Source organism: Dipodomys ordii, unplaced genomic scaffold, assembly GCF_000151885.1.
Source record: "Dipodomys ordii isolate 6190 unplaced genomic scaffold, Dord_2.0 Scaffold137, whole genome shotgun sequence".
NCBI lineage: Eukaryota > Metazoa > Chordata > Mammalia > Rodentia > Heteromyidae > Dipodomys > Dipodomys ordii.
The window spans coordinates 3,172,806-3,188,043 of record NW_012267353.1 but is presented as its reverse complement, the minus strand read 5'-3'; the positions used below and the strand labels follow the sequence as shown (position 1 = coordinate 3,188,043).

The following is a 15,238-nucleotide window of genomic DNA, read 5'->3' as shown; positions in this document are numbered from 1 at the left end:
AGTTTTTGCTCAAGGCAAGCCCTCTAACACTTTGAGTCACAGCTATACTTCCTGTTTTCTGATGGTTAATTGAAGATAAAGTCTCACAGACTTTTCTGCTTGGGCTGGCTTTGAACTGTGATCCACGGATCTGTCTCCTGAGTAGCTAGGATTACAGGCATGAGCCACCAGCACCTGGCAAGGAAGTTCTTGAGATTTACCAAGTTTCAAGTCATCATCTGTAAAGAATAATTTTTTCATGCCTACCTCAAAGAAATACTGAAGAATTCTAAAATCATGTATTTGAAAGAGCTGTATTATTATTCTCTAAAAGACATACAAGGGAAATAAAATCCCTTGGAATGTCCAAGTTGTAAGAAATACCTTAAAAAGGGCTTCCATAAATTATAACGCAGTTCATAAAACTACAACACTAAGAGGTAGACTTCTCAGATATTATCTACCAGAAAATAAGTTCAATTACTTCTAGTTCAACTTCTGGATCTCTTTCTTCTCCTTGTCGACTTCGAGTACTCTAAAATTTAAAAAAAGGTATATTAAAACAAATATAATTCAAAGAAGGATTAGATTATAAACATACAAGGAAGGAAAGCACTAATTTATTGAGTATACACAAAATTCTGTTAGGAAAATTAATTGGGAGGGGAAAAAAAGGTGTGTGCACTTTGTTCCTCAAAGTGGCAGAGCACTAACTTTGGGCATAAAAGCTCTGAGACAGCAACCAAGCCCCAAGAGTTAATGCACAAGGACTGACACAACTTAGGGACAGAAAAACAAAACAAAACACAAAGACATTAATTTAACACAAATTCCTTTGACAGTCCTCAAAGTCACTATAAAAAAGACAGTTCATAGAAAAGAAACAAATGGCTCTACTTGGACAAAAGGTCCAAGGCATTACCACAAGATAATTTGGCAGCAGATGTGGGTTCTAATCCTCACTATGTACATACATTACCGTAAGTAAGCTTCACTTAAGTTCTCTGAGTTATCTATATTAGTTATTTGTAAGTGAAATTAATTTGACATTTAGAAGCATACTAAACCCTAAACCAAAGAATAGAGAAACAAACCTTTACTCTTCTTTGCATATCATCCTCCACATCTTTTAGCATGCCTATAACAATGAGAAACAATAAATTTACAAAAGAAGCAAACCAAAAGTTAGAACTGAGACAGGTGCTGGTGGCTCACACCTTTGATGCTAGACTTAGGTGGCTGAGATCTGAGGATTGCAATTTGAAACCAGCTAGGACAAGAAAGTCTGTGGAGACTCTTATCTCCAATTAACTATCAAAAAAAGGGGGTAAGTGAAGCTGTAGCTCAAGTGGTAGCATTCTAGCACTAAGCAACAAAGCTCAAGTAAAGCAGCAAAGCCTTGAGTTCAAGCCCAAGGACAGGCCCATGAACACACTCACATGTACACACACACACACCAAGCTAACACACATGCATGTACACACACACACACACACACACACACACACACCAAGCTAAAACTGAATTATCACTATAAATAGTCCTACCTGTAACTCGAAGATCTGTCACATTGTTAGCCATTTTAAATCCATACGTCATTGACTGAAAATCTTCCTATACAAAATAGGAATTTTTAGTCAATTGTACCAAAATCTGTATATTTCTTACAAAATTGTTAGGTAATAGGAAAGCAGACATGGAAGGCATTTAAAGTATCTAAACATTGCTATCATACCTCCAAGCTTTTCTTATAGGAATACACTTAAAACACCATATCGTAATGCTGTCTCTGCCCTGTCAGGTGCTTTAGGTAATTTAACTATATCTACATTTAATTGGTTGATCTGAAAAAAGGTTAATGTTTATGAAACATATTACAGAACAGTTACTTCACACAAAATATTCTCATTCACAGGTGAAGAGTTTGATGATAAGAGTTGTAAGAATTACATAACATTTCTTTAAAAAACTATTAAATTACTACTTACACCATTAGGCTACAAAAGTTAAGTCTTTGCAAATATACTTATGCAAAGTGGTGGCAAAACCACTTTTTACAGCCTGACCACATAAAGAAAAAAAAATGATCCATACCTGGATCCCAGACATAAAAACATTTCTTAAATTATTTCACTAATGAGTCACAACCAAGCTATGGGATTTGCTGAATTCACTTTCAAGAAAATAAATATCATTTGGCTGATTTAACAAGCTATAAACTCTATTAAAGGCATTTTTCTGCCATGTTATAATTTCAATAAAAATGTAGACCAAAACCTACTATAATGTAATAAGTAATTAGAGTAGTCAGACCTATAACAAAATTTCTGGACTGTGACAAAAAAAAAAAGTGAGCATCAAATTCATGTCATATACCAAATTTTACAGACAAAAGCAAATGAATGAAATAGCCCAACATGTCCATGTGCCTGTTCTCACAGAATTCAGTGTTACTGTATGAATCATATGCCTCGTCTTTGAAAGACCTCAAATTGTTACAAAGCTATAAGCTTTTCCTTTAGGTAAAGTTCATACCTTATCTCTACTTGAATCTCAGAAAGGCTACTCAAATTTTATATATCTGAAAAGAACCCTTGTTGTCCACTTTCTAAGAGTAGGCCTCCATTCCTTAATTCCCTACATCTCCTAACACATCCATTAGAAAATGCTGTATGTATATGTGTTCATGTACATTCATGTACTTTCACATTCAACCTAACCACTTTTCAGTTTTTCTTAGTTATTTCTATGTCACCACCATTTCTTATTCTTGTCATTTCTGTACCTCTGCACAAGTCCTCTACCTTCCCACCTGTCCTGATTTCATTTATTCAGCTACGATGTACAAGTATTGTTTCAAAATAAGTCGGATTGTTCCATTTGTTCATTCAAAATGCTTTCAATTTAAATAGTAACTATAGCGTCTAAGGCACTGAATCCTATAGCTTCAGGGTCCATCTCCAGCTTCACTGCCTCTTTACTCACATTCCTTGTACTCTACTCTGATCTCATCCTAAAATAATATTCTTTTAAAATGTACAAGGTACGAGGCGCCAGATGCTGAAGTTCATGCCTGTAATCCACTCAGGAGTTGACATCGAAGGATTGTGGTTTGAATGCAGTGAAAGCAAAAAAGTCAATGAGACTCAGACTCCAAAATACCCAGCAAAAAGCAGGACTAGAGATGTGGCTCAAATGATAGGTAAAGCACTACTGAGCAAGCACAAGGCCTGAGTTTAGATCTCAATACCTGCAAAACAAAACAATAAAATACACAGAATTTGGTATACACTATGTAGAAAATGAACTATGCAACTTAAAGCAGGGTGAGGAAGGGGAAACTTGAGAACAGCAAAGGAAGAGGTGATGTTGTCCAACAAAGAAATGTACATATTACCTGACATGAATGGTACCTACTCTGTACAACATCTTAATACAATAAAGTTATATTTTTAAAAATACAGATATTATCACATATAATGTATGTAATCTGCATTTTGCACATATATGTGCATGCAAAAAGCAGGTTGTCCTCTTCGGTATACTCTATTTTCTCTTCAGATCATATAAATCTAACTAACATCTTTTACTAAGTACTGGCTACAAAATTCACTGGAAAGTAGGGAAATTGAAGAATGCACACTTCATTTAAAGAAAGTCATCCCTATGTAAACATATAATGGCCATGAGGGAATAGAGAGCCACTAAGGTTTCCCGAGTCTTGTGGGGGGTTTTGTCTGTTGTAGGGCTTGAACTCAGGGCCTGGGCGCTGTCCCTGAGCCTCTTTGTGCTCAAGGCTAGCGCACTACCACTTGAGCCACAATGTGACTCTGGTTTTTGAGTGGTTTATTGGAGTTAAGAGTCTCATGGAGACTTTTCTACCCAGGCTGGACAGCCTCCTGAGTAGCTAGGATTATAGGTGTGAACCACCTGCCCAGAGGTTTCCCAATTTTTTAGGAGAAAAATCTACATTTTTCTTCCTAACTTTCTAAAATATTTTTTTAAATAAAAACTATCCCTCCCCCATGATATAACCCCTGCTTTCACTGTATTTGATGTTGGTATAATTTGTGGAGGGGAAAGGAAAAAACAAATCATTTAAATAGAGATACAGATGGACCCACTGCAACGAGATGGCAGGGGGGTGGGGAGGGGGGGAGATGGGGGAATGGGAAGGGATAAGAAAGGGAAACAAAGGAGGAGGCAACAATGCTTGATAAAAAATGTACTCATTATCTTGCCCATGTAACTCCTCTGTATGGTATTTCCACAATAAAAAAAATTAAAAAATAAAAACTATACAGAGCTAAAATAAAAGAAATGCTGTGAAGTTCTATTTGTGAAGAATCTAAGAGACTATCACAGGTTCTGGATAACAAGCCTCAGAAAAAAGAATTTAATCTAAGTCACTGATGAACTGAGAGCAGAGGAGGCCTATAAACACACTGCTGCAAATAAAGGATCATTCTAGAAGCTTTATGGGAATAAGAAAAAAGTTAGCAGTGAATACAGACAAACAAGGTCCTGATTGTATCAAACAATCCATTCAGGATTTCACAGTGATGTGGATATTTTATGTGAGAGAATGGAAGGGGGTAAGAATTTACTGAAATCAGGATATATTTAAGTGACAGAGTTGAATATGAATGTAAGGTAAACTAGAAGATCAAGCACAGGTTTGCAGTTCCAGCAAGTTACAAAAGACATTACCATTTTGGAAGAAACTGGCTTGGGTAAAAGTGAACAACTTTGGTTATACTAGCATTTGCAATTTGTCTGATTAACAAGTGAAGATTTCAATCAAGAATGTCTTTGCTTGAGTCTAGAAGTCTGTGAATGAAACAGGATTACAGATGTATATTTGAACTTCAACAATGCAGTTGATACTAAAAAACTTTGAAATTAGTCAGGAAATGTGGTAGCTCATGTCTGCAATCCTAACTACTCAAAAGGCAGACATTAGGAGGATCTTGGGTAGAGGCCAGCCTGGGGAAAAAAAATCCGTGAGAACCTATTGCCAATAAAAGTTGCAACTGGTGGCATATGCCTATCATCTCAGCTGTGCAGAAAATGTAAATAGGAGTACTGAGATCCAGGACAGTAGGAGCAAAAACATAGGACCCTATTTGAGAAAACCAAACAAACAAAACCAACCAACGTCTAGTTGACAGCATGGCTCAAGTGGTAGAATGACTGCCTAGCAAGTATGAGACCCTGAGTTCAAACTCCAGTACAACCAAAAATTAAATGCCACAGAACTAGAGGAAATTGACCTAGGAAGGATACATAGAAAAAACCTCACCTGAATTAGACTATGAGGTGGAAAAAATTCTGAGACTATAGTATGATAAAGAGAAAATAAAGTATTTTATTTATTTATTTACTTTTGGGTCCGGTCGTGGGGCCTGAACTCTGGGCCTGGGTGCTGTCCCTCAGCTCTTCAGCTCAAGGCTAGCGCTCTACCACTTGAGCCACAGTACCACTTCCGGCTTTTCTTTTTGCTTATGTGGTGCTGAGGAATCGAACCCAGGGCCTCATGCATGTAAGGAAAGTGCTCCACCACTGAGCCACCTTCCCAGCCCAAAATAAAGTATTTTAGGGTAACCAGATGATACTCCAGGTAAGAGGAGGAAAGGTAAGATTTCATGAGATGAATAAAGTCCAGTTTATTTGCATAGGTGGTAAAGAATGCTTATAGTGGATTAGAAGAGATTAAAAGAGAAAAATAACATAAGCAACAGCTCATTCAATAGATTTTTGTGTAAGGTGGATTAGAGCAGAGAAATTTGACTGTGGATACAAGGTGTTATGGGAGCAAGAGAACTCTTCTATTTCAAAATCAATATTAAAGCAAGTTTATATGCTAGTAAGAATAACTAGTAGTGAAGGACTAGTAATGTGATATAAAGATTTACTAACTGCAGTATGCAAAAGGGGATGGGATCCTACACGCAAGTGGGAAACTGAGCTTAGGCTGTCATACTACTTTTATTTTAATAAGACACAAGTGACTATATGGTTAATAAATGATGAGAAGAAGGTACTTCTTATAACACCTGTCTGCTGCTAATATTTCAGGTGAGATGGAAAACACACTGAGGTTGAACAGGATTGTCACTGCAGGTCAAAGACATGGAACTATCAAGGTTAGAGATTAGATAAGCAAAGTCACTATAGAAGTATGTTTCTTTTTTTTTCTTTTCTTTTTTTTTGGTCCAGTTGTGAGGCCTGAACTCTGGGCCTGGGCGCTGTCCCTCAGCTCTTCAGCTCAAGGCCAACGCTCTACCATTTGAGCCACAGTGCCACTTCCAGCTTTTTTCTTTATGTGGTGTTAAGGAATCGAACCCAGGGCCTCAGGCATGCAAAGCAAGCGCTCTACCACTGAGCCACCTTCCCAGCCCCAGAAGTATGTTTCTACAAGAGATTCACACTCTTAAAATGTGAACAGAAACACAGGTGTTAGTTTTCCTCTAGCAGCTTTTGCTGCTTGGCTACACGCAGGAAGTAGGCAGATAGTTTTCTTTTCCCCTCAGAGGTTAAGTGACACAAATTATAAAAGAACAAAAGCTAAGACTTGATTGCATAAAGGTAGTGTATAAATCATAAGTTTTATCATTCAACTTAATACATTATTTAGAGGAAAAGCAGATTCTGTTTTAATTACAGCAAGTCATATATAGGTAAAAAGTAGGGTTGTTCTATGAAAACTAGAATGTACAGATTCTGGCTGCAGCAGTTGGGTAGAAAAGGGTTTACTTCCCTTCTATCTATCTGGGTGAGTCAGACAATGGAACCCCAATTTAAAGGCAAGTAGTACTTTATTATAAAAAGATATGAGAAAAGGTTTAAGAATCAGAAGGAACATTCCCTACAGAAGTATGAAATATTAAAAGAAAAATGTATTCAGGGCAAGATGAAGTATGATATGCCAGGAAAAGAACATGAGCAATAAAATTGGGCCAATCATGAACACAGTTACTTTATATACTTCAATTTTATTATGCAGGCATCAGGACAGAAATGTTGGGCTTCTGGGTAAGTGTTTCATGTCTACTCATCTCTTGATATCATACTAAAATAATACTAACGGAATTAAAAGTCAAAAAAAGAGAATAGAAGACAATAGATGACTCATAAGCCAATTGTGGAAGAGACAACATATATGGACAAAGATACCTGATCTGTGTGAGTGAAAAAAAAACTGAATAAATACAAGTAAAAAGTAACAACAAAGAACACATTACACATTACTACAACGTGGACAGAGATATGAAGCATAAGGGATAGCTGAACATCCAGATATGGAGGTATTAGACTTCCATTCTCAGCCTGCACAGCAATGATAAGCCTGCCATTTTATTTCCAGCATCTGCCATAGTACTTGAAACATCTATTTAAATGAGTAAATAGAATAGATTGGATATAGAAAATTATTTTTAATGGTACTTGGATTGAACTAAGGGCCTTATATTAGGCAGGCACTCTACCAAGTGAGTTATGCCCTCAAACCTTTTGTTTCTAAAAAGTATCCTGTACCCTTTGCCTGGGTGAGTTTTTGAACATGCAATTCACCTGCCTTTGCCAAATACCCAAAAATAGAGGCATGTACCACTAAGCCTAGTTGTAATTTTTTAATTAGAGGGTAGATAACACACGTTTTATCCTTTGCAAGCAAGCTGTAAAACAAAGAATACAGCACAGATACTGACATAACATTTACCCATTAACCATTGAAAAAAAATCATTCTCAGTTCATGAGTGATAGCATACACAAGGCAGTGTGCTAGATTTTCAGGTTAAAGTGTGCTAATGTTTTTGGTTCACTGTATTTCCTGAGAGTTTAGAAGTAGAATATAGGGAGAAACAGAGTAAAAAATAACTCTAGGCTTTTGGTTTGCACAATCCGAAGAATGAAGTCACACCATTTGCTGAAATTGAAATATGCAAAAGAACAAATTAAAGTAGAAAAATGGCTCCTTTCTCGAAATGTTAAGTCTGAGATACACACGGAGAATTAGGCATATATGATTATGAGTTTCAGGAAACAGGTCTAAGTTAAAGACATAAATTTGGGCTCTATTAAAAAGACTATTTAAAAATATGAAACTGTAGGAGATCAGCAGAAAGTGAATACATATTCAGAGTAGATGGAAAGCTGAGCCTGAGTCACAGAAATGTTTTGTGCTGTGCTGTCCAATATAAGAGTCACATAGTCACACAACTACTGGGTACTTAAAATGTGGCTAGTTAAAACTGAGATGTGTTTCAAGACTAAAATACAGACCAAATTTAGAATATTTAGTTCAAAAAGAGTACACTAATACAATTAATGTTTCCCCACAGATACAAGAACATTTCAAATGACACAAATGATTTGCATTACAGTTCTATTGTACAGTGCTGGTTTAGAAATAACAAGAAAATAGTTTCTTGTTAATAAGGTAAGAAACCAGCATCATAAAAGCAAAGAATTTATCTTAAGAATGAAATGATAGCTATATATCAGAATTTGCTGTAAGTTTAAAGCCAAACCTTAATCAGTAGGTTTATCAAAACTAACATTTGTGATCAATACAATTAAACAGTTTCAAGGGAAGAAAAGCTAAAAACATGATTGGAGTAAATTCAAAAAAGGAGAGAACCATAGACTGTGGGTATGCACAACAGTTTAAGGAATCTGACTAAAAAGATAAAATGAGATAGGGACAGAAGATGAAAAACAATATAATGCTAAGGAACTGCTAGTAGTTCTAAGAGACAAGGGTCATAAAGCACATTTGTGTACTAATGTGAATGATCTAATGAAGTAACAAATTTAGTGCCATAAAAATATTGCTAAAGAACTATCTTTGAATATATGGTAGGGTATAGGATCAACTTACAAGTGGAAGGAAATCACATTTTACAGTAGAGAAGGTTCATCCATATAATAGAAGTACTATTCTATATTCAAACGAACCTAAATATAGGGCACATGTGCAGAGAGAGGAAAATTCCTTCTATTACACAGTATAGGAAGAGGGGTGGATCATGTACATAAAGTGAGGCTAGTGGAAGTGTCAGAAATCTAAGAATAGGAGTGAATGAACTACAGAAATGTAAGTATTTCTAGACAGCACTCAAGTTATATTCAGTCATAAACTGAACGTAGGACTAATTAGACTGTGTGGGTTTTTTCCCCCAATCACAGTAAGACAGTTTTTTTTTTGGGGGGGGGGGAGTTGTCGGTTGTGGGCCTGAACTCTGGGCCTGGGCACTGTCCCTCAGCTCTTCAGCTCAAGGTTAGCCCTCTACCACTTGAGCCACAGCACTACTTCCGGCTTTTTCTGCTTATGTGGTGCTGAAGAATCGAACCCAGGGCCTCATGCATTCAAGGCAAGCACTCTACCACTGAGCCACCTTCCCAGCCTGCAGTAAGACAGTTTTAAAGGTAGAGTAGGCAAAGGTCTGATTTAACTAGGATTGAGGTACAATAAAGAAAAAAAAGAGGAGTTGGAAGTGTATGCAAGAGTGATTATAATGAAGGAAGTATTTTAAGTCTAAAAAAGGACCAAAGTAGTGTGATAAACAAATGAACTCCAAGTAAGGATGGAAGTGTTATAAATTACACAATAAATCTACAGAGAGACATAGTGGTTTTAACAGATCATTAAGAAATGGTAATAATGACTATGCATAAGGTATGGTTATTAAAAAGGCAAATCTGGAAGTGGTGCTGTGGCTCAAGCAGTAGAGCGTTCGCCTTGAGCTGAAGACCACAGGGACAGAGCCCAAGCCCAGAGTTCAAGTCCCACGACTGACCCCCCCCCAAAAAAAAAGTACTAAAAAGGCAAATCTTAGTTTGATGTGGTGGTTCATGTCTGTAATTGTAGCTAGTTTGGAGGCTGAGATCTGAGGATCCCAATTTGAAGCCCCAGTAATCAAGTGCTAGCCTTGAGCACAAAAGCTTCAAGGATAGCTCCAAGCCCAGAGCTGAAGCTTCAGGACAGGACTGGGGGGTGGATCTTACATGCTTCTAAAGATAAAATACCGCCACATATGAAACAAAGGAAATACGAAACACAAGAATTAACAGAGTAGTAAAATGATACCTAAATTCCAAAGGAAATTATCAGTCAATCTAGAATTCCATTACAATGCATATTCTATTACAGCCAATCAATCAATTAAGTGTGACAAAAGAGAATCCATTTTTAACACATATATCTTCTGAAAAAAATCTTCCCTACCTGTACCCTGAGAAACTGGAGATACTTCCACCAAGAAAAGTAATAAACTGGAAGTGGTGCTGTGGCTCAAGAGGTAGATCACTGGCCTTGAGCTGAAGAGCTGAGGGATAGCGCCCAGGCCCAGAGTTCAGGCCCCACGACTAACCCCCCCCCCAAAAAAAAGAAAAGTAATAAACTAACAATATAGGCATGAGCTTTAGGTAACAAGAAATCTAATGAGAAGAAGAAATAGAATTCCCAGAAGAAAGGATAGGAAGGTAGAATGACACCTGACTAATCAGCATAGAAAGCAACTGATGCAGCCTGGTACTACAAGAGTAGCTTTTCCAAAAATATGAAAACTGACAGATTACCTGATATGATTCACAAAATAGGAGGGCAAAGAATTAGGGAGAAAGTACATAGAAAAGAAAAAAGCAAATAGCTATCACTTCCCCGAGAAACAAACTTTGAATGAGTTAATGAACTCACCTGTCATTAATATTTATGTAATCATGATATCAGTACTGAACAATGAATTAACCCCATACTGGATGACTATTTGGAACAAGGGAATAATGAAGGAATACAGAGCTAAAATTCTGAAATCCTTACATCAAGAAATCAAATTTATTATCTACAAATATAAAAATACATTAAGAAATAACTAAAAGAATTTATCAAGAACTTATGAATGACAAAGAAAGAGCAAAGGGTTTTTCTTTGCAACTCTTCATAGATATTTAACTTAAAAAATATGTATAGGTATTACTTTTATTAAAATGCATACAGTGAAAATTTTCAATAAGCAAATCTAAATATGAGATTTACTGATTTTTAGAAAAATAAATGATAGTTATGGGAAGAATAAACTAGAGGAAGATGACTGGACCAGACAGAGTAAAGAATTAAAAACTCTCACAGGAGGGTGGGATATAGCTCAGTGGCAAAGCACTCACCTAGCAAGTGCAATGTCCTGGTGTTCAATCCCCAGGACCAAAAAAAGAAAAAGAAAAGAAAAAAAAATATAGTTTAAAAAACTCTCACAGGAGCCTAAACCTAAAGCTTATGAGCACATTAATTTGAAAATAAGGGAAAAAACATATTCCTCAGATTTGCAAGTCAAAACAAAAGAATATAGATCTACAAGAAAGAGAAATACGGTTAACACTAAGGTCACTTTGCAAAATTCACAATGCAAGAAGAAAATGTTGCTTAATAGGAAAATTGTCCTTGCCATTTTTTTCAAGGCAGGTGAAATGTATCTACTTCAGGCGATATATATCAGAACAAAGTAGGACAGCAACTAGGAACTTCAGAAGCATCCAATTCAAATAAATAAGCCATTTGTGATTATTCTTTTTATTGTCAAGGTGATATAAAGAGGGGTTACAGTTACATAAGTAATAAGTACATTTCTTGTCAAACTTGCTAACCCTTCCCTCATTTTTCTCCTACTTTCCCTCCCCCTCCCAAGTTGTACAGATCATTTCCAACACTCTCTTATGTATGTCGCTGTTGCATGGGTTCCCCCCTTTTCCTCTGTGTCACCATTCTGTTGTTCCCCTTCCCTCCATTTGTGATTATTCTTATTAAACCTTTTAAAACAAGCTGCGCACCAGTTGCTCTCGACTGTAATCCCAGCTACTCAGGTGGCTGAGATCTGAGGATCATGATGGTTCAAAGCCAGTCCAGGCAGTTAAGATCGTGAAACTCATCTCCAATTAACCACCATAAAACCTGAAGTGGTGCTGTGCCTCAAGTGGTAGAGTTCAGAGTTCAGACCAAGAGTTCAAGCCCACAACAACCAAAAAAAAAAAAAATCTTTTAAAACAATTAGATGATTGGGCTGGGAAGGTGGCTCAGTGGTAGAGCGCTTGCCTTGCATGCATGAGGCCCTGGGTTCGATTCTTCAGTACCACATAAGCAGAAAAAGGCAGAAGTGGTGCGGTGGCTCAAGTGGTAGAGTGCTATCCTTGAGCTGAGGGACAGAGCCCAGGCCCAGAGTTCAGGTCCACAACCGACAAAAAAAAAAGAAAACAATTAGATGATTAAATAATGACTAAGAATGCATTACTGAGGGGAAGACGATGGCGGCGAAACAGTAGGGAATTGCCCACTTCTCTCTAACCAGAGACACTTTTCCGCAAAATATCAACGACAACCAATAGATGAACAAGCACAGAACCACAGGAACTAAAAAGAACTCCTAGCTTGTACACATAAGGATGAAAAGTTGCCAAGATTCGTCGCCCATTCCCCCATCCAGCGCCGGCCTGGCTGCAGCCAAGGAGCCCAGGACCGACAGTGGAGCACAGCGTTCGGACGCAGCTCCCACGGCGCTGGATCCAGACGGCACACAAAGGCAAAGAGAACAGCGGCGAGGCACTGCGACACCCAGGCCCAGAGAACCTCCAGCTCCGTGGCTGACCCGGACTCCAGGACTATCGGCAGAGAAACCAGGCCCCTTTTAAAACAATACAAAAACAATTTTATGGGCCATAGGCGCCCACCCCTTCCGAAGTGCACGGCCAACCGGAATCCCAAGCTAGTCTCTCCACAGCTATCCACAGCACACAGGTCCAAAAGAGCATCAACTCTCCCGAAGCCGCGGAGCGTGGGGCCACACCTGCACAAGCCACCAGCCGAACACTGGCACCTGAAGGGTGCGGGCCACTCCACGGCCAGAGTGCAAACAGGGTCCCACACACCCGTGGGAGCCCGCCCTTACCAAAGCATGCCCATCCAGAAGACCTGAAGCTAGTCTCCTCAGACCCCATTGAAGAATGGATCGAGCTCCTTTCAGCTAGCCTGGCGCAGGGTGCGTAAAGATGCTTGCTGGGCAGGGGACCCAGTGTAAGTTAGTTCACCCAATGCGAGCTAGCCCAGGCTAAGCGAAGGTTACTACCTGTAAAGTGCGAACAGGCTACAGTCGGGCCACAGCCCTGACAATCCCTGAATCCAAATGCATAAATCACAAGGAAAGATTACAAGATTCATGAACAATCAAGAAAACAAATCAAATCCAAAGCCAACAACAATCCAGAGAAGGACCCCACTGAGAGTGAAGAATGGATGGTGGGCAAAAGCATTAAAGAACAGATGGCAGAATTGATCATTAAAATAAAAGGGGAGATCCAAAAACAAATGCAAGAGCACCAAAAACAAATGACAAAGAAAATCCAGGACGCCCAAAAAGAAATGGAGGTAAAAATGGACATGCTATGCATGTCATTAAAAAATGGCATTAACTCTATGAGAATTGATCTCAGAAGTATAAAAAGTACAATGTCTGCATGTAAACCACAGTGGAAGCCATAGGTAATAGAATAAGTGAGATGAATATAGAATATCAGGGGTAGAGGATCAAACAGAGGAGGTAGAGCATAGAAATGTGGCTTAGTGGTAGAGTGCTTCTCTAACATGCATGAGGCCATGAGTTCGATTCCTGGTATCACATTAACATAAAAAAAACAAGAAAGAAATAAAATTTTAAAAAATCAACAGGGGAGCTAAAACAAAGAGTCAAAAGTATGAAAAAAATACTCAGAACCTACCAAAGGGAAATCCAAGAAATGGCAGACTCCACCAAGAAATCTACACATAACTGGGATCAATGAGAGCAAAGAATAGTAAAGGGATGGAAAACATATTGAGTAAAAAAGTAAAAGAAAACTTCCCCAATCTTAAAAGAAAAAAAAAATCTAACAGAAGAATATAGAACACCTAATAGACAGGATCCAAGAAGAAACACATCTAGACACATCATACTAAAAACATTAGATTTGAATAGAAAGGAATTGATTGTAAATGCTATAAAATCAAAGAAGGAGCTATATTACAAAGAAAATCGGAATCACTATAGACCTATCCACACAAACCTTCAACACAGGGAGAGCCTGGAATGGAATAATCCAAGCCCTGAAGATCAACAACTGCCAACCCAAACTGGTACACCCAGAGAAGCTATCATTTACGTTTCAGGGTGAAACCAAAACTTTTCATGACAAAAATTAGAGGAATTAATGAACACTAAACTAGCATTACATAGAACATTAAAGGGAGAAACACAATCTGAAGAAAACAATCAAAGTCAAGGACAAATATCTGGAAAAAAAATCATTAGAAGCTTAATTTAGTAAGCACAGGAAGAAGAATGAAACAAAAGTACAATAAAGAAAATGGCAGGAAACATAACACATCTCTAATAACCCTAAATATAAACAATTCAAAAACAGGATCCATCCATTTGTCTCCAAGAGATCCATGACACAGTAAAAGATAAAAACAAACTCCGAGTGAAGGGATTAAAAAAAAAAGATCTTCCATGCAAATGTACTTTGAAAGAAGGTAGGAATAGACATTTTAATATCTGATAAAATAGACTTCTCATTAAAATCAGAACAAAAAGACAAGGAAGGTCTTTGCATATTAATAAAGAGAAAAATCTAAGAAGAGGAAATCAGTGGTCAATATCTATGCACCAATGGAGCACCTAAATATGTTAAACAAATACTTGCAGAACAAGATAGACTCAAACACAATAATGGTGAGAAATTGTTAATACCCTGCTCTCACCAAAGGACAGGTCAAACAAACAAAAGATAAGCAAAGAAGCCTCTATAACCCAAATGGTCTTGCCAGACAGAATTCCACCCAACAAGGAACCAATTCACATTATTCCTAGCAGCCCATGGAACATTCTCCAAAATAGGTAGTTATAGTGCACACAAAGAACTTAAGCAAATACACAAGGATTGGCATAATTCCTTGCATCCTATTTGACCACAATTAAATCAACTAGTTCTCAACAACAAAATATATTGCAGAAATCACTCAAATACATGAAGGCTGAATAACACCTGGGTTAGAGAAGAAATTAAAAAGTTCTTACAATTCAATGAAAATGAAAACACATCAGAACAGAACCTCTGGGATACAGCAAAAGCAGTGCTGAGGGGAAAGTTCATAGCCCTAAGTGCACACATAAAATAGAAACAGCTCAAGTAAATAACCTCATGATGCAATTAAAACTGCTAGGAAAACTAGAA

At 37.7% G+C, this 15,238-nt stretch overlaps 1 protein-coding gene across 1 annotated transcript in view; it reads right to left on the bottom strand.

The window, feature by feature from the left end:
* Window positions 1-15,238, bottom strand: part of LOC105996843 (N-alpha-acetyltransferase 35, NatC auxiliary subunit) — an 82,395-nt gene that overhangs the window by 32,855 nt on the left and 34,302 nt on the right. The window contains exons 7-9 of the mRNA XM_013031076.1: window positions 1,527-1,593; window positions 1,074-1,117; window positions 464-514 (exon numbers count right to left, since the gene is read on the bottom strand). Of these exons, the coding sequence (XP_012886530.1) occupies window positions 464-514; window positions 1,074-1,117; window positions 1,527-1,593 (162 nt within the window). The remainder of the gene's footprint in view (window positions 1-463; window positions 515-1,073; window positions 1,118-1,526; window positions 1,594-15,238) is intronic.